Source organism: Lethenteron reissneri, chromosome 26 (genome assembly GCF_015708825.2).
Source record: "Lethenteron reissneri isolate LAM-NWPU_2019-01 chromosome 26, ASM1570882v1, whole genome shotgun sequence".
Classification (NCBI taxonomy): Eukaryota; Metazoa; Chordata; class Hyperoartia; order Petromyzontiformes; family Petromyzontidae; genus Lethenteron; species Lethenteron reissneri.
The window spans coordinates 21146089-21171561 of NC_083804.1; the positions used below are offsets into that span (position 1 = coordinate 21146089).

The 25473-nt window shown below is 43.9% G+C and overlaps 1 protein-coding gene across 1 annotated transcript in view; it reads right to left on the minus strand.

Moving 5' to 3' along the window:
- LOC133347856 (roundabout homolog 2-like) overlaps positions 1-14161 on the minus strand; it is a 277152-nt gene extending 262991 nt beyond the window's left edge. Inside the window, 2 exon segments of the mRNA XM_061560535.1 lie at positions 12351-12546; positions 14039-14161. Of these exon segments, the coding sequence (XP_061416519.1) occupies positions 12351-12546; positions 14039-14047 (205 nt within the window). The 5' untranslated portion in view covers positions 14048-14161.
- Positions 14162-25473: the final 11312 nt, after the last annotated feature.

Sequence of the window (25473 nt, forward strand, 5' to 3'; positions counted from 1 at the left end):
GGTTGGCGCACACCCATTAAGGCGACGCTAACATGCCTCGTGTGCAAACACGACCACTTAACGATGCCGTGTTCTACGTAGGGGGGGGGGGGTAGAGATGGGAATGGGAAGGCCGGGTGGGGGTGGGGGTGGGTGGGTGAAGGAGCAGAGGAAGGGGGGCGTATGAACCCAACACTTAATTAGGACGATGGCTTCGCGGTGCGCGCACACAGCTCCCTCCGGCAGCTGCCTCTCGAGGGAGGGCAGCACCTCGAGCCGCAATTAAACATCTTTACAAGCACTTTCTCAATTAAACATGGCTTCTGCTTATGAGCTTAAGGAGCAAAACATCCTCAGCAGCATTGCGCCCTAATACTTCCCTTTAATGAGTCAGACCGAGGCCAATAAAACGCAATTATTTCCACCTCACTCCTACACTGCTGATCTTGCTATTAAAATGAAGAAGGCGAACACAACACAATATACGGCTGTTAAATGTATTTATTCAACATTTTTATATATATATATAATTCCTTGTTTATATTTGGCACTTGGTTTTACGTGAGGGAAAGCGAATGATTAAACGTAGTCTCTCCGAATTGAACCGCATCTCCACCACAGCATTCATCAATGTTTTCACCACCAACCCCGCCCACTGTCTTCACGTGCTACAAACCAACGACAATGACAAAAATGTGGGACTTCATTTTAACATTATGCAATGTTATCACATTTGACCGATTTTGCACAACACGTATCCGTACACAATTAGGCATGCATTGCACCTATTGTTGTTTTTGTTAATTAGGCTCTGTTTTAAAACGTGTTGAAATTATTGAACGCATAATATCAATTCCTTTTTTTCTCCTCCAGAAAATTAGCACGATAAATTGGAAACAGATTATATCTGGATTAATCATTTTTAAGAAAAAATGTAGACCTCGGTGCGCGCGATCTGACAAAGTCACTTAGACAACGCCAATTGGATTAGCAAGTACCAGAATCACGAGGATTAGATCAATTTGATTGACATCAAATTATGCCGCGGGTTTATTAGCTGTAAATTCAAAGAATTAGTTAAAGCACCTGCGGAAAAATGACCCCGACCCCTATCACAGAAGTGTATTACGAGACGTCGTATAATTCTACATTACGATGTTCATGCTTCGCTGCGGACCCCTAATGCGGGAATGTATCATCGAAGTGCCATAACAAAACAGTAAAATGCTTTCACATGAGACTTTTTTCGTTCTTCTCATGCACACGAGAAGTCTCGTCATCGTCGTCGTCGGCCACGATCGATCCACTGCTGGATGAAGACCTCCCTCCCAAAGCTGTCGCCATCTCCCACAATCATGCAATGTAACGATTCACCGAGAAGCTGCGCAAGAGCTGATTTCATCTCTCCGTCTCCTCAGTCGACCTACTCTCTTGGGTGCCTTCCATTATTTGGCTGCAGATCTGTCACTACTCTTGACCTTTGGCTCGTTCTATGTGACGTTTCCTACCCAAGCTCCATTTTGCTTTTCTTAATTATTTGAATTGTCATTTATCGGTCTATGTTATCTGATACGCGTCCATGTCTCTCAATATGATGCCAAACGTGCATCGCTACACGCTTTCTTGTGGACTTTTCAATTTTTTGCTAAATTTATTTTGTCTTTTTTTTTTACCCATGGCCGCCGTCACACATTCTGGTAACGGGTGCACATAATGCCACAGCTCTCTGAAATACGTCATAGAGGCCCCCATAATGTTCAGACGAATTAATTACTACCCTTTGTCATTGCACTGCTAGATGATTTCCGTGTTGGCCACCATTACGCTGGTCAGTGCGGATTGGTAAAGAGGGACGCAGGATTAGTCCCGATATCACTCGCCACCGATGTCAACCGTCGCCAGTCTGCTGACCGCTGCAAACTATTGCATTGAGTCATACAATCAATGTTGTACGCTGTCAAATGTGTGCATCATGCGCGTCGAGTACCACGCTAACATGTTTAGATATTTCACATTGGCAGAGTGTCCCATCCTGTCAAGCCAAGTGGAGTATCTACAACCAAAATGGCCTCACGGTCCAAGCAAAACCATGTCCCCCATTATGGGAGATGGACTGGGTTGAGGGGGTGGGTGTGGGTGGGTGGGGGGGTGAGTCAGGGATCAGGCTTGTCTGTAAGTTTCCATGGTAAATTGGAAGCCCTATCTGCTGAGCAAATACCGCGAGAATGACAGGGCGGCTACTGCCTCTGCTTTCCTTGGTCGGGAGGCGGGCGGGGGGGGGGGTGCCCGAGTAGCGCCCGCCCGCCGTGACAGCTTGCGCCACCCCAAAACATGCGAGGGGGTTGATGGGGCCAATGTTTGAATTAGACTGCAATGTTTGCACTGTGGTGGCCAATGCCCTGGCCACCAGCCCCTTGCAGATTCGTGGCAAATCCATACGTTCAGCGCGGTCGGCACCTGTCTGCATTCATCAAGGCGCAAGGTGGCGGGGTGGCGGGGGGAAAAAAGCCAGGCAGCTAACATTTCACTACATGTTCTTGGTTCTTTCGGTAAAGTCACGTAGAAGGGAAACAAGAAAATAATAAAAATATAAAACAATACTATTCTCACGACGTTTCGATTGCAACACAAGCAATCATCATCAGGTGTGAAAACCACAGCAAGAAAATTTGAAATAAAGTGGCGTTTTTTTAACGTTATCACCAAAAACGGACACTTTTTTTCTAATTTTCTTGCTGTGGTTTTCACACCTGATGGTGATTGCTTGTGTTGCAATCGAAATGTCGTGATAATTTTATTGCTTTATATTTTATTATTTTATTGCTTCCCTTCTACGTGACTTTACCGAAAGAAACAAGAATATGAATCCCTGCAGTCACAAAAGCTTTAAATCAAAACATCACTACCTGTTCAATCAAACGCTTTTACTCACGGGTTTATTTTATTCTTATTATAACCCATGCAGCTTCTGTGAAGCGAAAAGAAAGAACTTTGTGTATATATATAAACTGTTATTCTGTTTAAACGCGATATTGCTTCCGAGCCAAACAAGTGAACAACTAATACATTATAATTTTATTTCTCTCTCCATATTACGTGTTGTGCGTCCATATTCACGCAATAAAACAAGCTGTATATATATAAAACGACATTAGGTTTAATTAATATTAATCATGTTTGCAGACTATGTTAATGAAAACACACACACACACACACGGGTATTTGCTCATTATGCAAGTACTGCATATATCACAACACACGGAACAATTAATTTTAGGCAGTTTTATGACTACGTTTGCATTAGCCCAACACGCTTTGTAACACGATATTGCGATTCCATTACTATAATTTCAATTTTATTGCTACCTACACTACACGGAAAAGGTTAAGCGGTTATTACCATAAGTCCTGATAGGGAACTGCATTCTAAGGCAATGCTTAAGCTGCAATTCCGATTACATCTGATAGAAAAATCTATTGCGATGCAGTAGTATCCTTACAGAAATCTATAACAGCATTCCCTCTCCATGTTTTACAACATGCCATGCTATGTAAGGAGGGGTTTTTTCTTCTTTTTATACTGATGTATGTTTTGAATAATAGCGAAACAATTTATCTCAGCGAATATTTTTTTCTGCTGCTGGGAGAAATAAAATAATAGGAAATAAAAATTACTCTGCATACCATATACACCATTCCCATACAATCTGCAGACAATAACTGCCTTTCAAGATTCTCTCTTCTGAAGGCTTAGCTCTCATACCTCTAACAACAGATCCATAGCTGGGACAGGGGGGTTAAAGGTGGCCTTTTGTATCACCACACAGCTGCCTAAACCACTGCACAAACCGGTGGCATAACATGCATCCATAAACAATTACGCATGCATAGTCAGATAGTGAAGTCCAACAAACCAAACCACTGCCGCCCCAGCACTTAAATAAAAAAAACATGAATGCACTTTAAGGCCATCAAATGAGATCGGGGTTGCTTTAAAAAAATTGAACATCAGTGATGCTGGCATCTGCTCTGACCTCACAAGGATTTGAATGACTTATGGCAGTTACTATTGCATTGGAGTCATAGGAATGTTTATCCTCGGCACGGCTTGCGACGAACCGATCTACGCATGTCCCCACAGCTTGGGCAGCACGCCAGAGCCTCCTTTCTAATTGCACGACGGACACGTGCGACAAAGCTCATTTCCGGGCACACAATTACCCTGCAATTGTGTTTCATTACCGGGCAACTCTGCCCGACTTTGGGGGATTCCGATTCGGTGAAGAGACGACGTAAATTAGGTTAAGTGAAGCGGGATCTTTTGAGAGTGGCAACAAAGATTTGGCCTGGTGTTAAGTGAATTTAGTTGAGAGGCGGGGAGGAGGGGGGGGGGGCTTATTTGGGGGAAGAGGCGGGGGAGAAGCAGAAGGGAGGAAAGGAGCGCTTGGGGAAGGTGGGTGAAGCCACAGCAGCTCGGATTGTATGTAATTGTATTTGTCCTGACACTGCTTTCCCGGCCCGTTCATTGGGTGGTCACGTCAGATACGCATGGCTGTGGAGAGCGCAGCTGCGCATCTTTTTCATCAACAGCCGCACAAATGGAGGGCACGCTTAATGTTTCTGTTGTGATGGGATTTTATTGTCATTTAAGGGTTTTGAATTATTGTTGCTGTATAGGCAAGATAATGGGTCCGTGAGTCCGTTCCATATATGAGAGGTATATATATATATTTTTTTACCAGGTATGGCCCGCTGAGCTCGATAGCTCTTTTTCAAAAGCGACCTGGCAGAAAATAATAGCTCAACGAATTGGCTTACCACGTGACAAATTTCTAGCAGCCAAATACTTTAAACGCATGTTTCTAAATGTGGGGAGAAAACCCGGAGGACCCGGAGAAAAATCCACGCGACCACGGGGAGAACATGCAAACTTCAAATATACAGGCGTCAGGGTCAAGATCGAACCCACGACCTCCTCTATACCAGTCGAGGTAATTAACATCTCGCCACCACGGCGCCCGGCAGCATCGAACATTGGCGACTGTACTGACGAGTCCTAGAGAGGTTGAAACCGGTCTACAGCTGTGTATTTGTTTCACTGCTGTCTGTTCTTGGAATGGCTACATGTTCCATTTTTTTTAGTTGGTGGTCTAAGCGACAAAATGGTCGTACGTGCAGTTCTGTTGAACTGGTTTTCTGGTTAAGGCTGATTCTGCATTATGTGCTATAAAGGGGCATTATCCAACACGTCACCTATTATATATTTATCTTTTATGGCAGTGTTATTCACAAATGTATTGAGTTTTTTTGTTAGCTAAGGCTGAGAGCTTTTATGCAATGCGATGCACATATTTGTACGTCGTTAAATCTACTTGTTTTTTTGCAGGCCCACACACACACATGTTTACGTCACGATGAGTTTTCTCGTAATTTGCACACTGCAGTCATGCGCTCATTTTGTGAAATTCAGAGCAAATGCCACATTGGCAGACGGTGATTCGACCAGTGTGTTTTTACTGCAAGTAATGCATTAATCTGCACACTTTAATGCGCGGAATAGATGGTCAGTATGTGACACTAATGCTATTATATGCAGCATATTAAGGGAACTTTGAAGCAAGTGAAGCTTGACATTTCAGCTCCGGGAAGCAGCTAAACAGGAACATTTTAGCACCAACACATACAATATGGGGTTTCAGAAATAAATTACTAAAGTTCATGGAAAAGAATTAGTATATTATATTAACCCGTAAATTAGCAGATGGTGAGCAGGTGAGATGTTTTGTTGTATATTTACGTTGCATATGGTAGGTGCATTTGAGGCATATATGTATTAACTACTCGGCTACATTTGGCATTGGATCACAAACAAATATTGCACGTTGCAAAAACGTAAGTATAATAGTCCAGTAATATTTTGACACTGCTTTAGGGAATGGACAAAGTTGTAGTCTAGATGGTTCTAAATTCTAAAGATTGTACCATTGTGCAGGTGTCCTTGTTTGAAACCGCATCATTCTAATCTTGTGCGTGAGCGTGTCAGTGTGCAACTGTCTGTGTGTGGAATGCCTCACTGAGTCTCTAGACTCTTTTCAAGAGGTTCTTGCCAAGTGTTCGACGATTTGCTTTGTAGATTTCAATTGAGTAACTTGTGGGTGACTTTTCAAATTTGGCAAGTTTGGGCCGTGACGCTGACGAACAATGGCCTACTCTTGCAAATGGCATCAGGGGATCTTGCCCCTCCACTGTGAAGCAGACTGCACGTACTATTTTTTACAATTGATACACCAGCAGTTTTACTGGTAGGAACCGCCAGGTTACACCAGCCCACAGGGGATTATTGTGTCCGTCGTGCAGGGAGGGGCTGGGTGGGGAGGGTAGGGAGGGGCTGGGTGGGGAGGGTAGGGCTGGGTGGGGGGTGAGAGGGGTGGTGTTGGGTGGGGAGGGGCTGGTCACCCCGTGGTGCCCAACTTCACAGTCGGGCATATTTGCAGAATACACCACGCCGCCGTTGACCCTGGCCATTGACCGAGCAACCCAACGTTCCTACCAGCTCCCTCCGCATGAATGTGTTAACTAGGAAGGCCACTGGATTAGAACCGTGAACGTCTGCGACCAGCTGAAAATGCGCTACCGCTGGACCATATGACCTCCCCATATTAAACACATCCTTTTGGACGTGTGCTTAGAGTTGATCAATTTAACTTACATTTTGGGGTGAATGTATAACTTTTTGAGGTCGTACTTTAATTGTTGTGCATGCATCAGAGGTACATTCTTCGCGTTGTCATGATTAACCCTTCAAGACACCATTCTGGAAATTAATAACTCATCCATAATGAGGTTGTAGGATAGTACCGTGCATGCATTGAGCACTTTTCACAGATAATCAGAGGAGTGCAGATGTGAAGCCCATGAGACCTAAGGATTGGCTTTATGTGCAATACTCTGCACCTGATTACAGGTGCATCATATTCAACATTTAACACCCACAGCGAGGGGGCCAGGACATGACGATAAAACGATGGATTCTTGAATCCATCTGTGTGAATTCTTAAGTGTCGTCCTCATCATATACTTGTTGGGTTTTTTTTTGCGGGTAGTCTGCTTTTCTCCTAGTCACTCATTCATGCACAAGGCCAAATATCTCAAATGCAAAACCTTCGTGACGAAGAGTATTAAATCCTATTGAGGCTTCGCTGCGAAATTGACATTTTTCGAATTTGCCCCCAGAAAATTCAAAGAATTTTAAATATTTCGTAACTCCATCTGAAATCGTTTTGTTCTGCTTTCATTCTTCTTTGCTGGCTCATTTATATATTTTTTGCACTCATGCGATGTGTTCTCGATGCAACGTAGCCCGACATGAGAGTGCAGCATTTCCACTTTTCACATCCTGCGGAAATCTCTGCAGGAGGATTTGGTGTGTGTGTGTGCTCGGGGCCGACACGTCGACATTGCCTGTCGCGTTCTTATTTCCTGCAAGTAAACATTATTTTATCCATCACCCACACACCCCTCCCGCGCTGCTGTCTTGCCTGTGTAAGTACAGGGCTGGCAAGGCGCAATCATCTGTAGGCTACAACATGATTTAATTCACAAACAACACAGCAGGCAGTGTACCGGATTGCTCAAAACTGCGCCGCGTCTAAAGCGCACAGATCTTGGTCCTCATCAGAATTATAATGTAGTCACAGTCATTGCACGTTCCTATTTGCACACATCAACACAGCCAACCTTGCAGATTAACGTATATTTCATCTGAGCCCAATATAATTAGACAAAGCCACGCAGAATTCTCAATGAGATGTATTTTTAAAGACAATATATATTATAGAGTCCTTTGTCATTCCACTGTTGCATGAAGGCCTTCCCATGCCAAGTTGGCTGTTGGGTTGTTTAACCATACCTCACTATTATGGTTAGTACGGGTTCACGAAGGGAGGGCCTAAAATCGGTTCAGATTGCACTTGACACCGATGTTATCTGTTGCCGGGGATTGAACTCAGGTTACAGTCTTCATGGTTCAGTGTGATAGCTCCTCTGCCACCGCTCCACCCTATATGCATGGTCTATATAAAGCTACATCAAGATGAAATGTTTTTCTGTCATCATCGACTATTCTGTTTACAAAACAAAAAATTCCCACGCGCTGTGTGAAACAGACGTTACAGGACAATAACACAATGCTCGAAAGCTGTTCATAACCCCGAATTGCACTTACCCCGTTGCAGTACGGCAACGGCAGCCGGTTAGTCAGACGACGAAAGTAGTGGCAGGTCGGCCTGTCTTTTTTTGTTTGCTTGTTTTAAAAATAACGCTTCACAGTTGTCTAGAAATGCATTAGACATTCCGAGGGAAGGCTTAGGATTACAGTTTTCACGGCCGCAGGGAAATCTCTAGGTTCCTACGTCACTCCCCGAGAAGATGCCAGAGTTCAGGGCTATTAATTAGCCTTGCTTTTAAGGTGATGTGTTGGGAAAGTGCTCGTTCGTGAGTCTCCTATCTACTGTAAAGAAAATACTGTGAGTTTATACGGAGGTAGATGGGGTCTTTTTTTTGGGGGGGGGGGGGCAGTGGTGGAAAAAGGTGGAAAAAAACCCACCCTGAATCAGCAACTACTTGACGCGACCGACACGGCTTTTTCCATTAGAGTGGAGCTTCTGCGCTGATGTGATGGCGTCACCTTGTAAAAAAAAAAACCCAACCCCACCCGAGAAAGCCATATTTAGGGAAGAAATACATCAGGCAGACAAATTGGCTCCATCAACTGGAGTGGGTGGCTTTGCCATGCAGATTTATGGGCAAGAGTGCCTGGCAATTTGTAGTGTCGTGGAGAAAGGGTATGATTTAATCCAGTGTGCATCTCCATTGATTTACTGTGTTTTTCTCCCATTCTACTTTATTAAGATCTACGAGGCCATCAGCACTGTGGGAGGGAGCACACAGAGACTCATACGTCTTTGCATCAACGGTGCATCTGATCATTTTTCAAAAGCCCTTGTGAAGAATGAAAAAAAATGCCACAATTGACCAAAATCTGTCCCTAAGAGGCTTTTGAGTGACATGTAACATGCTGTTTTGTAACACGTGGAAAGTTCGAAGCCAAAAATTCTGGTCTTGAGGATTGCTTATTGCTGCTAACGTAAAAGGTCACTGCCACAAGACTATGCTTCACAGAGCACTCTGCAAACAGATTTCATGCTTCGCATGTTTACGGCCAGAGATGTCTACATTCATTGCACATGTTTCAAGATGTAATGCTACTCAATGCAAATGTTTTTTTTTTCTCTCTCTCTCCAAAGAGCCAACAAATTGCACTGCTTATTAATAAACAAGCTCTCTGTCGTCAATCAATTGTGTAGGGTGGTTGTTGTGTGTCCTGCACCAATAATTAAACCCAGTGCCGGGGAGATTCTCTGCCAGTTACTGGTTGGACCTAATGCTCCTTGTATCGACGTGCTGATAGTCACATCCCGATGACAAATGGCGAATGAATGAGTAAAACACGGAAAAACCGTAAGATGAAGACGAATGTAGGTCGTTGAAGACTTCGATATTTAAATGCCGGCTGCTCCCAAGACATCTCAGTTCCGATTGGCAGCATTTTTTGGTTTGTTAATCAGGCTACATTTCTTCTATTGAGTTTCTAGTAATGTCTTTTTTTCATTTGTCTGCTGTAACATAATTTGCAGTATTGGTAAATAAAATAGCAACCAAGTTTATTGCGGCGCAATGCAAAATGTAGTCTTATCTTGTGGCACATTAACATTGACTGCAATCTTGCGTTGGACGTATTTTTTTAAATTAAAGCTTATACATTTTACAAATGCCATTCAGGAAACGCAATGTTCGTAAATGCTTAACTGGCCATGGCAAGGAACCCATTAAACTTATCTCCTTGGCACAGTGAAACCTACATAACATAGTTATGCAAGAATAATTATTCCTTTTTTTATAATTTAAAACGTGAATAATTTTGTTAAAAAGAGATTTCTTAGCCAGATACCGGTACACAATGGGTAACTATTATGGACGATTTTCCTGGGGTCTTTATTGTCCACTTTACAAAAAAAGGTGGCATGTCAATGGCTTCAAAGCCCCGCAGGATTTATTGGTCAGTTTGTGGGAATCGAATCGTTAGTCATGTAAATTGATTATTGGTTGCTGTGCTCAACGCAAGGCTACACCGCCACCTACCCAAAGGTATGGGATTCGGACAGACTTTACCTCTGCATTCGCTGGTGTGATATTGCAAAAAGACCATGAAATTCTTACTGGAGAAATGTATATGAAAAGTGTAAATAAAATATTTGCACGTTCTATGCTAATATCAATTAATGTGAATCATTTATTTTCATATTTATATATTTGCTCAGTGAATCGGCAATGCACATGCGTACACGCGGACTCTGTAATGCATGGATTTTGACAAGTTTCAAGCATCCATCTACCATACTTGTGCAATGTTCTAGGCTTTATCTAAAGCAATCACACTAACCTTGCTTTATATATATTTATAAAAATGGACTGCCGATAGACACAACTTGTGATGGAATGGCAGGCAAAGGAGATAATGTGGCCAAGAGGATGACCACAAAGAAGATTAAGTGATTAGATCAGTTCATGAGATGGATTGTGGTAACCCAGTACAACCAGAGATAACAACGTTATAGAAAGGCCTTCATCCAGCAGTGGATTGAACCATATTTGATTATTAAAATGAATTGTCCGTCTTCCCAACACAAGAATTATGAGTATAAACACTGCAGCCCAAATCACACTGAATGTGCCGGATCTCGTCAGATTTAAGAAACTTGGCAAGGTTGAGTCTGGTTAGTCCTCGGAATTCCAAAGCTAAGATAAAACATGAAAAATAGTATATCCTACGGTGATTAAAATATTACCACTTGAATGCCTGGTTTAATTTGTCATATATCACACGTAAAAAAAAACATAAAACGCTACCTGAATAAATGTTATCGATGTATTCATTAAGTAAATGGATTATTACGTGGAAGAATGATTGCCCTCTGCACGCTATTTTGCTGGAATCCAGTGATGGCAGCAGGTAGCCAGTGTACGTTACAATTAAAAATTACAAAAAAATCTATTCAGCTGTCAGTCACTGGATGGTCCCTATTATAGTTGCAGACTTGACTTGGTATAGCCTTGATCACAAATTGACTCATATTTAATGGGGAGGCACCATAAACAACACCAAAAACTTAACAGCCACTGCATGACCCACCTATGTTATTGGAATAACATAACACACTGACCATAAATTCCACAAAGGGGTTCGTACACGCCACATAAATCCTTATCTAAAAATCATTGCACAAGTTATTGGATTTTTTTTTTCTGCACGAAGCCGGCTTTTGTTTGTTGAGATTACATTGATTGGAAATATACATTACGTTCCTGTAGCTAATCCCTGGCTAAAAGTGGACAGCCGGAACATCGCCAGAGGCATCATAGGGCAGCAGGTCAAAGGGTAACTTTTTCTATCAAGCTAATCGCAGGGCAGATAGTGTGGTGCCGTACTACATCCAGCCAGGGTACTACACCGTAGACCATACCTAAGAAAAGGAGGGGCTTATGCCACGGAAGAAATATGAAATCTACGTGTGTGTGTGTGTGTTCGTGGGCCACGGTGTGTGGCGACATTATAAATAATTAGAAAAATGTAAAAAGCGATTTCCTGCCCTGAGCCGTGAGCGGGTACTCATCTCCTATTTATAGTCCTCAGCCGGTGGTGTAAACTCCACATTCTTATGGCAGGGTGAGTTTTTCCATATGACAACCACTGCTGACTTCCCCAAAAGTGTTATAATTTTTAATGGCCCCCTGAGGAATTATGGCGGGATTGAACCCCCGACCAGGATTTGAACTCGCAAACCTGTGATTGCAAGCTGCTTTACTCAACCGACGAGTCCCAGATAGTTACACAAATATTATACTCTTTGGCTCTTTCGGTAAAGTCACGTGGGTATGAAATATACAAATATTGCCTCGATAGACATACGCCAAGAGAGCAAATAAATCCATCAAAACCACCTTCATAAATAAGTGCAATGCTACGTGAAATGCACTCAGTAGGGAACCTGAGAGAATTGCCTTTTTTAAAGTAAAAACTTGATGCAATTGCATTTGCATAAATAAAAAATAATGACTAAAAAGAACACCAATTTGGATTGTGCAAAACGATTAAGAGCAAAATAAAAGCGTATGCACTGTAGATACACAGCAGGAAATCGGCGGAGGTGCACGCTGTTCCATAAACATTGACGGCGGTCTATTAAAGTCCGCACGCGGGGACCAGCACACTCGCCGAGCCAAGGACAGGTCAAGGCGTGCCGCAAACCCACCTCTCGGCTCCGCCGTTGCACAACTCCAGGAAGCCACCAGCAAGAGTCCCATGCTCAAGGCTGCTGGGGGACACGAGTAGCACCACGGTGACGAGTCTGACCAGCGGGCGACTCCACTGGACAGGCCCCTTAAATAGCGACCCATCCTTGTGCAGCAACGGTTGAGACGGAAGAAGCAGGCGGTCTCACTCCTGTCCTGTGAAGTCCACACAAAGGCAAAAGCAAAGACTTTTGGGGTAAATGCTGTTAGCGAGCACCTATGAAGGCCGCCACGGTACACTATGGGGTGGGTGCCAACACCACGCCCGACCGCCTTTGTCTCCTCAGTGGCGATGTTTTAACACACCGTACGAGGTACTCGTTTGACAGCTGAGTCGACCTAGGGGAGGCCCAGGACCCGTTCAGACAATCCTCACTGGTGTTGGCCGTGAGCGGAAATTGAACTCGGGTCGCCGGGTTCGTAGCGCAGCGCCATAACCGCTACATTACTGCCCCCCTCCCCCCCCGCACAAATCCAAAATCCTCGCTGTGGAATTGCCACAGCACGAGCGTTGTACTACTCGAGCGAGCGTGCGGCAGTACTCGATTCTGTTTATAGCGTTGAACAAGTGTTGGAAATTCCACATTTTTGTTGGAGAGGGGTCAGCTGCTACCAAGGACAAACATTTATGATTTTGCACAAGTGGCATTAATTTTATCAAGCCTGGAGGGGTGATGAGATTATTTAACTTCTGACCGGCAATTCCAGTGCAACCTTCTGATCGCATTATCTGTCCAGATAAACGCACGCATAGGATATGACATTTTCAATGGCAGCTGAAAAAAAAACCACACACACACGCGCACATGGACCAAATTAACTTGACACAACTCCATTATTTTTCTTGGTGAGAATACAAATAGGATTAACGAAAAAGAAACAACCCGTGTTTACCTGGATTAAAATCCAATTACAGATTTTACACTACATTAACAACAGCAACAACAACATGGTTTAAATTAATGGATGGATGGATGCGGTGATCCTGCTGGGCATCAATGATTACTTATCACTACCCAGCAGAAGATATGCAAAATTAAAAGATATGCAAGCATAAGAATACCTGAGAGATAATACATTTTCATACAAATGTGCCCTGTGTAATTTCATCATTCTGGTACATATTTATTTAACAAGCAGCTATATGGAAATGTCAAAATGTATTAATGGGAAAAAATACATTACAATCACTTCCCTCTGGCATTGCGCGAAGCAATAATGCCGTGCAAGAAGCCTTTTACACCAAAAAGGAAAAAAAAGCTTTTATATTTTCACCAAAGTATATCAAGCGCACGACAGTATCATCTACAATTAAATCAATTTGCTGAACTAACACAAATCGTGAGCATAATTTCCTCTCCTCTCTAATTGAGCACACACGCTTACACGTGGACCATTATTATTGGCGTAGGCTTGCATGAGCCTACGCCGATAATAAGATCTATTTACGGGGACAACCACACCACAACCACCCATTCAGAATTATAGGCTATGCACCGTTACATGAAGTCTTATCCGACCGACTTTGCTCGCACAAAACATGATAAGCAAATTAAACATATCTGCGACAAAACAATTTACGGAACGGTCATCAATGCTGCGTCGAACGATCGTCGCGGTTTCGATTTCAAAAGAAGGACGGCCTTACCCTGTGCATGCCCCTCGGCCCAGCTCCACTCACTTCAGCACCATCGCGCCTGTGGAGAGCTACGCGTGGCCACTTTGAGAGAAGGGGGGCCCCACGCTCACTCGCTCGCTCGCACTCTCTCTCGCGCGCGCGCGCCCTGCATGCACTCTGCGCACGGATAGTAGCGAACAGCAGCAGCAGCATCCGCTGCAATCCAACACTCGGCACGAGGAGGAGCTGTGGGCAGCCTGAAAGAATTTAAGCCCAGCCCACCGCCGACGCCGCCGCCTCCGTCACCCCCCCACACACACACCCCTCTGAGGGACCCCGATTCCACCCCCCCGCCGCCACCACCACACCACGCCGCCCACAATTCATTTGAGATGTGTATAGTACTTCACATCAATCGTTATTTATTTATTTAATATCCTCAAACTGGTAAACGTTCTTGGCGTAGCCATTACGGGTAGAATTGTGGTATCTGCGTGGTGCCTCGTTAATACGCAGGGATTTAATAAAGCGGTCGAACCTTTAAATGGATTATGGGAAATGCTGACTGGCTGCTTGCCTCCGCTGGGCAGCAGAAGAGAGGCACTTCTTACTCATTTCTGGAGGGAAATCGTGAACCATGGAAGACCTCCATCTAAAGGACACCTTCCTCGTTAGAATATGAGAAAAATATTCAAAGGAAGATGTGCTATTGAAGAAGTAATAGAGGCAAAATGACCCAAGAGCCAATAGATTATTAGCAGTGGGAGTAGCAGTGAGCAGATTTAAAAAATAGCAAAACAGTTGGCAGCAGCACCCCACAAGCAATGTAAAAGTATAATTAGTTGTAAAAGTGGAATACAAATGACTCCCAATTATTTCAGTATAATTTTGACATTGGCTTGTGATCTTGTCATTTTGTTTAACATTTTACATTTCACGTCCGTTAAAATGCAATACAATTTGTATTTAAATGGTGTTCGAATGCAACTGTGTATCAATATGCTGTGCAAAAACTGGAATATTTGAAGTTCAAGGATAAAAATGGAGGTGATATCCTTAAAAAAAAGTAAAGTTACAGTTGATGACATTTTATAGATGAAGAGCAGGCATTCATAGACAGAGAATTGGAACATTTGGAGTCTGAACTTGCGTGTTGTGCAAACACGTTTATTATTTTTTAATGGGCAGTGCAAAATCTGAAACGAGCGACCTGTTTAGTCCGTAGAAGGTACTGCGGCTGAGGTTACAAATAAACGGCACTGCAGGCAGCCCAGCTTTAACGACGTGACGCACCGCGTTTAATGGATCCCACACCCTCTTAGGGCTCCGAGCAGGCGCAGTAAATAAGATGGTTACCTTAACCTGGACAGCATCGCGTCACACGGGCCGGAGGTTACAGACCTGCCACGTTGCAGCTCACGTGAGGTTCGTCAAGTGAAATACAAAATTCATCCGCCGGCGTGACACATGAGCCTTGGAGCCTGTTTCAACCGAGGGCTCCTCCCTTTGCTATAAATTAAACGTCAGGTTCCCATACTTAATTTGGAGCTTTCGTGGCTGCAGGAATTACTCTTTGGTTCTTTCGGTAAAGTCACGTATAAAGAGAAAATAATGAATTAAATACTAGCATACGACGTTTCGATTGCAACACAAGCAATCATCATCAGGTGTAAATGAAATAGAAACACAAATCTAGTATACTTAGAAATGTAATGTAATACAACAGAGAGTCGGATAACATAACAGTCAGGTAGGGTGGGGACTGTTATGTTATCAGACTCTCTGTTGTATTACATTACATTGCTAAGTATACTAGATTTGTGTTTCTATTTCATTTATACCCGATGATTGCTTGTGTCGCAATCGAAACGTCGTATGCTAGTATTTAATTCATTATTTTCTCTTTATACGTGACTTTAACGAAAGAACCAAAGAGGCAGGTTCCCTATGACGCTCATGTTTCGCTTGAATTAACTTGTGTGTTTCCCAAACAAAGTTGAACACTTTGTGGAATGTGCTAATCGTTTCACGCAAAACCCATGATCCACTGTTTGTGAATGTCCTGCTCATTTTTAAAAGAATCCGAATGCCTTAACTGACTTAAGCTCTACACGTGTCGACAGAAATAACTCAAACTGTGATAACTATATGACGAGGGTTGGAAACATATCTATCACAAGGTGAGCAAAGATATTCTGCGGGGAGAGAGAGAGACTTTAGACCACAAAATAAACCCAAATCCAACAGAGACATTCGTGAAATATATCTGCCACGAGCGAGATTTGTTCAGGAAAAGATATAACTTACTAAGCCGGCCCTACAGGACGGATGTACACAGACTGACATCGATACAATCTCGGTGGCATCGCCAATGAAAAATGACCACCGACACGATAACTTGCAATGTCACGTCTATTCACTCAACAGATTAGGAGCTTTCCAAACTTTAGTCGTATGATCCATCACATTTTTTTTACCACTGCTCTCTCTCCGTGGGAAAATTGCTTTATGATACATGACATGAGCCTATAACCTAAGCGCCCGGAGTACACCCGATCCCATCAGATTTTCAAAATTAAGCAGGGTTTTGAGCCAGGGGGTAATGCTTGAAAGGGTGACCACCTTGCAGAGTTGTCTACGCGGCCTTCATCGTGGGAAGCAAAGGGCATTGCAACAAAATCAATACTTGTACTATGCGCCTTCGCTCCCACGACTATTGCTTCCCACCTTCATCAACCTCCACTGAGCAGCTTAGGGGCCGTCCATAAATGACGTCACGCGATTTTGGACGATTTTTGATCCCCCCCCACCCGTCGCCACACGGCGTCACAAAAAGTCAGACCCCCCCCCTCAAATATGACGTCACAAAGCTCTGCCCCCCCCCCAAAAAAAAATAAAACATGCTTCAAATCGCTTTAAGCTATTGCCATTGTAGTGCCTATTTAATGTGGCGCTGCACTCTGATGTTGCAGGAGAAAACATTTATTTAAAGTATATTTAATTAAGTAGAACGTGTTGTTTATATTTATTTAAAGTTGCACATTTTAACGTGACGTCACATTTCTCAACCCCCCCCTTCCCCTCGTCACACATCGTCACATGTCTGACCCCCCCTAGGTGCGTGACATCATTTATGGACCGTCCCTTAGGGAAGTATGATCAAATAACCCCTACGTCCCGCATCGTGGGTGGAGGACCGCGTCTAACAGTGGACATGAAGACTGTGCAGTGTTTGTAAATGACGCGTGTCTGTTGATATGCAGACAATAACTTATGGAATGCGATGGTGTGTAAAATTCCATATAGGAGATGTTATTCAAATCATCAATCAGGCACCGTCTGCATTTTACGCACTACACTTAACCTGGTAAGCAGAAAGAAAAGAAAAAAAAATAATACACAACTCAAATATTCCCCAATGTGGCAGAGATGCCCCTGACGATGATCAACCGTGAGCCTTAACAGTAAAACATAATATGAATACACCGTTGATTAACGATTAAGGGGGACAATTTTAAAGGCCCGTAAAACATCATTCTACCTCGTGGATAATGTATGCAAGAAACAGTGTAGGGTTAATTTTTATATCCTCTGCGGAAACGCAGCGCAATAAATATTCAATGGTTCAGCTCGCGAACTTTTTTTTTGCATATCCCCGCGTTTGAGTATTTTTCCTCATGTAATGGTTTCCGTATTTACAAATAGGATGCGTTTAATTTGTCCAGTCAGGCAATTAAATCTTTCAAAATACCCTTGTATGCTCAGACCCAATAAAACCCTTTACCCTATCAGTCACCGCTGAAATTATATGACGATAGTTGAACGCGTGCAAAATGTTGATTTGTTGATGTGGAGAGGTGCGGGAGTGTTCAGCCAGAAAGACGTGGAAAACGTCCAGGCACATGTACATATACATCTTGTATGTACACACGAAGTGTACACGCCCTGCCCAAACACACCTACTTGCTTCCAGTCCAGCAGCTGGTGGTCAACACTGACGACGATGTGACAGCCAAACGCGGTCACACCACACTCATTGAAGAGGACATTCGTCGCGGATATGCAGCGATGACATCGACCGACGCGTGTGTGTGCCGCTGCTCAATGGCTTTTTACGTGCCAAGACCACTGTGAGAGATTATTCTTTGGTTCTTTCGGTAAAGTCATGTATAAATCTAAAATAATAAATTAAATTTAATATTAACATACGACATTTCGATTGAAACACAAGCAATCATCATCAGGTATAAATTAAATAGAAAGACAAATCTAGTATACTTAGAAATGTAATGTAATACAACAGAGAGTCGGATAACATAACAGTCAACACCCTATCTGGTTGACTACGTTCTTCCTGAGAATGCTAAAATTTGAGAGAGATGGTAACGGCTTTGGGGAGTCCTTCATCCAGCAGTGGATTGATCACGGCTGCTGCTGATGATGATACAATAATAATACTTTCATTTTATATAGCGTCATTCATACCAAAAGCATTCCACTACGCTGTACACACACATACTTGATCAACTCTATGCACATATATTTCTCATCTGTATTTGCATGCATATTGCATGCTGTGTGTTCTTGGCTCTGTGCGGCCAAACAGAATTGAAGGCATTGATTTCTACCTTCGAAAACAAATCGAATCCCTCCGCGCCACGCAGTGTGCGCACGCACGTGTGCAGGTATAACCACTGCAAGAAGGCTGTGCCGGAGATTTTGGCCGCAAGCTTTCCAAGAATTGGCCACATTGTTCTGCAGCCATGGGCGTGCGTGCACCTGCCAACTGCGTTGTGAAAATATTCAATATATTTTTAATTCATTCACATGCACACACACAGGAGAGCGAGAGACAGGAACAAGTAAAAAAAAACATGCCATTTGGCTCACGATGCTAGTTCCGATTAGCACGGTTGGCTACATACGGCGAGAAAGCAGTGCAACATATACATACTATATGAGCGGTGGTAGCGGAACCTGAGTGCTGATGGGATGTGACGGGGCTCTCGTGATGATGATTGACAAAAAGGGGTAATGTGATTGAGTGACACTTGATATGGGTATCAGCTCAAGTGCTCAAAATGAAGGTCTGAGAGAAATTATTTTCCAGGCTTTTGTCAATTATGTATATTTACAGGAATACACGTATGGATGGGCGCAGGCAGAATAGTGGCGCACTGTGTTACAACACCCCCAGAAACTTGAGTTCGAGTCCCGGCCACGGCTAATATCATAAGCTTGTATTATCTAAGCTGTTGTCATACACTCCTACCTTGATCAACCCCGGAATGTCATCCTGGTGCAGTTCAGTCATCATGGGGTGGCTTTCATCCGGCAGTGGATTGACAAATAGTCATACTTTTAATTTTTAAAGTAGTGTGTCCTGAGCACTCTGTTAAGGGCAGCATGGTGTGGACAAAATTACTTAAACATTTTACCCAGATAACTGGCCTGGACTAAAACTCAGAGTTCATAACCCATTGAACTAACTTCTGCACCACCACCACCAGCACCCCCACCGCTCAACAACACTTATTTCTACACTATTACAAGGCTCGCGATATGGATCCGTTGTTTTGGTGTGCTCTACGTTAAGTCACGAAAGGCTCTCGGAGTGCGCGGATGACTTGCAGCCAGTGGGCATGGGCCCCACGACCTCTCTGTGAATGCCCCCAAATGCTAAAGCCACCCCGATGGGCACCGGGGGAGGGCGATCGACCACGTCTACGCTCCATTCCAGCACACGAATCGCTGTGCTCTACTATCCACTTCTCCAATTACCTCATCCTCCGACAGCGACACCAAGCACACCGTCAGATAGTGCAACTACCACACCTGGACCTTCCGTCATTCACATCCAATCATCACCACCTGTTGCCGAACGAATACACATTAAATAGGGTCGCACTCATTACGTACAAAGTGCTTGCTACAAATGAACCACAAGAGCTTGATGATCTCGTCAAGGAGCATAAGCCATCAGGCACATTCCGATCATCCTCACAGCAGCGACTTTTGGATAACCATCCAATAAAGACGATCACCGTATTGCGCGCTTTCAGATGTGCTTCTGCGGCCGTCTGAAACGCTCTTCCTTCTGATATTAGGAAGCCACTGGAGCTATGCTCTTTCAATTCCAGATTGAAAACTAATTTCTTTAGAACTGATTTTTGTGTTTAGTTCGTTGTCACTCCCCCGCACCTCCGATTAGCACGGCTGGCTACGTACGGTGCAAAAGAAGCTCAACATACGTACACACATCGCCAAAACCCTTGCCTGCATAAACATTCGAGTCTCACCTCAACGTCTGCAACTCCGCCCTTGATCTATCTTCATCAAGTAACCTCAAGCAACTGCAATGGTCCTCGGCACCTATCATCATCGACTAGATGCCCGTTGCCTTCCTTCGCTCCATCTTACTGGCTTCCCATTGACAGTAGGGTCAGCTACAAGGTCTTCTGGCTGTGCCACCAGAGGCAGAATATCTCTCTCGTCGCTCTCCTGCCACCCTGCACCACAGCCCAGAACCGTCGTTGCACGGGTGTCGTTTCTCCGTGGCGACCCCCGGCCGTCTGAAACGCCATCCTGCAGCAGGGTTTGCAGCATTCAAACCACACCGACTGTTCAGAGGCTACTTAAACGCCCCCCCCCCCCACCCCCGCACCCTCTCTCGCCCATCGCATTCGAGCGACACTGAACTTGGCTCCGTGCCTCAGAGTCACGGTCATTCGTGACCAAGAAATATTGTGCACGTTACAAATTTCGATTTAAAGCTTTCGTGACTGCAGGGATTCATCTTCTTGGTTCTTTCGGTAAAGTCACGTAGAAGGGAAATAATAAAATAATAAAAATAAAACATAATAAAATAATTTTCACGACGCTTCGGCCACAACGCAAGCAGCCGTCCTCAGGTGAAGAACAGGTCTGTCTTTCCGACAGACATGTTCTTCTGAGAATTATTTAATTATGTTTTATTTTTATTATTTTATTATTTCTCTTCTACGTGACTTTACCGGAAGAACCAAGAACACGTTATAAATGTTACAATATATATTTTAATTAGGGATCCTTACTCCGGTTGCCACCAAATTACGACGAATGTGCAATACTGCGAAGCACCAGAAGTGCCATTAATCATTTTAGACAGTAATTTAAAAATTATTATGAATAGCTCATCCATTTAATCAGGGACCTACATGCAATGTGTACTATAAGGACACCATGCTAATTATTGAGGTCGCTGAGCTACTCATTAAATAAGCTATGTTCCCTGGTTACTGTGTTAATTGGGTAAAAAATCTTGCCGGCATATAAAGTAGAGGGCAAATTTGTCGGGACGTAATAAATCGATGTTCCTTTCTACCAAAAAAAAACAAAAAAGTTGGAAGGATCAATTAGGCCGCACTGACCAACAGAGCACTAATTGAACCAATTACAGCGAGGCATGGTGACACAGTGAGATGATAAAACATTTAAACGTTGAAATGGAAAAAAATATTCTGGTGATTGTAAGGTGTTGGGAGGGCGTATATGTTCGCAGAGGCCTCGCATTCTTAAGAATGATTGAGACATTAAGGTAGTGGCAATTACACGGTGCACCACAATGGCACACACTAATGGGTAATTTGCTTGACTAATTATAGAGAGAACATGCCCAAGAGGCATCCACTGTGGAGATGGAACAATGAAATAAGCTCATGCACGGGTGCTAAACAAATACTGGCCATGGCGAGATGGATACCTTTACATAACAGAGGATGATCATGACTGTTGTTGATGAATCGGACACACACTAGACCACTTTGGAGGGTATATATATATGATGGTCCATATTACGTATGTACGCTGAACTTCTTTCGCACCGTACGTAGCCGACCGTGCTAATCGGTGCAACAGCAGGCTTTTATGGGGGGAGCCCAGTCGGTACCATCGGTCAGCCCCCCCCCTTTCCCCTCAACCATCCTCATAATGATGCCATCTAATGTACTGTACATACGTCAAACCCCTTGCAAGAGAATTGCTATTTTCTGCTGTTAAGCCAGGCCCACGTGTCACTTGGGTACCTCTTCTCAATGATGCCACTGGGGGGGGGATCCCCTATGGGCCCGCAGGATCTGCTGACGGCCAGATTGGCCGCGAGTACACGGGGTGTAACTGCTGGGTCATGATTACATTGGTGGTGAGAGGCGACTGTACACGCTGCACGAATTTTTTTTTTATCTAAGAAAAAGCTTCCCACGGAAAGCCTATAGACAGACTGTTGGCGAGCACCTATCAAGGCCGGTACAGCCTAATACTGATGGTTACACACTGCACCAGGAAACGAATTTAAGGCCGGATCAACCTAGGGGAGGCCCGGCTCAAATAACCGCCACTGATGTTAGGCATGGACGGGAATCAAATTCGTAGCGCCACCGCTCCCCACACGTGCGCTGCACACACGCACAAAGACAAAGATCACCTATATAGACTGTAACAGACAATATGGACAAGTGCTGTTAGCGAGCACCTATGAAGGCCGACACGGCACACGAGGGGGTGGGTGGCCAACACCGCGCCCGACCGCCTTTGTCTCCCTAGTGGCGATGTTTATACACCGCACCAGGTACTCATTTGATGCTGAGTCGACCTAGGGGAGGCCCAGGACCGGTTCAAGATAATCGTCACTTTATGTTGGCCGTGAGCGGGAATTGAACCCGGGTCGCCAGCTTCGTAGCACAGCGCGCTAACAGCTACACCACCGCTCCCCACACACTCACAGCACACTGACACACACACAGGTGCATTCCCTGTGCCCCGACGAAAAGAGTCTGCGGGCAGACGTTCGTGCACACATTGCGTGGCGCGAGAGAAGCGCGAGAGGACGTCAGCGAAACGCCAAGCGCGAGGACACGTTAAACTTTAAGCATTATTTATGTATTGCAATTACGGTAGTGCATTTAAAATTACATCAAGTTAATATTTTATGATCTCCGCTAATAAGGCGCACGCCAGGAACACCATAGGTCACCGGGGTAAGGAGAAGACGAAGCAACTCCACTTCACAGCAGCCCTCCTCCAGCGTAGCGAAGTGTTGACTCCGGGTAATGAGCGCATTGCTGCTGCTGCACTTGGATTTTTGGGCTGCACCGTTGATTCACAGATGTGTCTCGCGACGCACTGTTGACATGTTGGGCTCGCCGCATTTTTAGATCCACCCTCTGCCATGATCCCCTGGTTGTCCAGGTACATTGCATAACTGAGTTTGACATATATACAAGTTGCAATTCCAACCGTGTGGCATGAGAATCTCCTGTGCAAAGATGTGTATGTTTGTTGACAAATAGTGCGCCCAATGTCACTTTCGTTGCGGCATTCGCAGTACACAATAGAAAGTGTATTATGCGCAACAAAATGATGTGACTACCAATTTGAAATAGGCCAGTGAAATTCGAAGTCATTTGAGGATGCATTATTTACTGGCTAATAAAGGCTGCCTGCGGAGATGTTATCTCCCTTTCATCATGCAGTTTTTTTTTAGGTATAATCACTGTGCATATTCTCCAGTTATAAGTTTTGATGTACACATCCAATTGGATTTTTAAAAAATCATGAAAGATGTAACCCCCGCATTCATAATTAAAACAACAATGATCTCAATTCCAGTTTTGTAAAAAAAAAAGTCTAAGCAATTTAATATGGTTTATACTGTGCTTTAATATTTAGATGGATTTAATATTGCCTTCATATATTACGTGGGTTTAAAGCCAGACTTCAATATCAGCACTGCTAAAAGCAAATGTGAATGTATGGCTGCGACATAAGACAATTTATATCATTTCAATTCACGAGGGCCTCTTACAAACCATATTTTGTTCAAAATTCAAATTACAATAACATTTTTGCAACAATTTGAGATTCTGGGCAAGATGTTGAGAGATGTAAGGAGGTTACAGGCTACGCACACATCGTTCTGTGTGGCTGAACATGACTGCAATCCATGAAACACGGGAGACAACATCCGTTGATCAAATAAAAACGACGGAACCTTGCGTGAGAACGGTAATACATCAATTTTTGTCTTTCGCTTATGATAAAACCGAGACGCCGCAGAGAATTAGCGGACACGGCATGGTGGAGACCTGCCAAGTAATGAGGCCATATGGCCGCAGTGTTAGTCTGGTGCACGAAAATGTCGGTGGGTTTTTATTGCAATACAAACAAAATTAACCCGTAAAAACAAAGTTTTTCACTATAAATCCTTTATATGCGTGGCGGCTAGAGTCCTCTCGTCCTCTGGCTTGAGATGGCTGCCACCTATGGGTCAGATGATTGTCTGCCAGCATTAAGCAATTGGTAATTAAATATTTAAAAAAATTCCATAAACAGTGTAAAATTTTGGAGAAATAAAATTCACGAAAATTAATTGTCACGCACAACGAGTCTGTGTGGAAAATGTCAGCTCGATTGGATCACGGGAAGTGGGTTAAAAAACGACCGAAATATTTGCACGGTAGTAAGCAAGCAAGCACGCAAGCACGCAAGCAAGCAAGCGAACTTAATATAAAGGATTTTAAAAGGCAGCGCAGCCCCGAACAGCTCAATTTAGAATTGGCCGAGGAGACCTTCCTCATACGTTGCCGGCATATCCCGCGGTGATGACCGAGACTCGGACGCACCGCGATTGTTTTTCTTCAGTGCACTTCAGTTCGCTGTGCAGTCCTCCTATTGCAGTGAAGTGCACCAACCAATCTATCGGGGGGGAAATCAAAATCCGTGCATTGACTTATTATTTGCTGTAAGCTCGCACGTCACCTCAAAAAAGGCTCACGAGTGAAGATATTTCGCCAATAATTAAATGTATATTTTGATAGAACTCGTGATGTTTGAAAGCAAATCTGTACGATATGACAGTGAGTCTCAGCAATCCTAACAAGACGACTGTTTAATCATTTTGCATGAGATCTTTAGATCATTGGGCCCACATTAAACTGCACAACTCTGCTGTAACCATATCAATATTCCATATCAACGCATTACTTTTGCAACGACGTTAGAAACCCCCCGGGGCAACGGGAATGTGAATTAGCGTGATATTAGTACCGTAATAATCCAAGGAAAGAATAGTAAACACGGTCTAATGCTTCACGTGGCCTCAGAATGCACCTGGCCTGGTACAAGCGCAGTGGTGACGTCACCGCCACTTCGTGGCGAATGTCGCCTACGGAACCGAGATATTAACCACCTCGCCTGGTATACAGGAGGTCGTGGGTTCGGTCCCCTGACGCTTATGTATTTGGAGTTTGTGCGTCTCTCTTTTCCGTGGTCGCATAGATTTTTCTCCGGGTCCCTCCGGTTTATCCCTCCACGTTTAGAAAAATGCGTTTAGAGTATTCGTCGGCGATACATTTCCACGTGATAAGCCAATTCGTCGAGCTAGAAAAAGAGCTACAGTGAGGGAAAAAAAGTATTTGATCCCCTGCAGA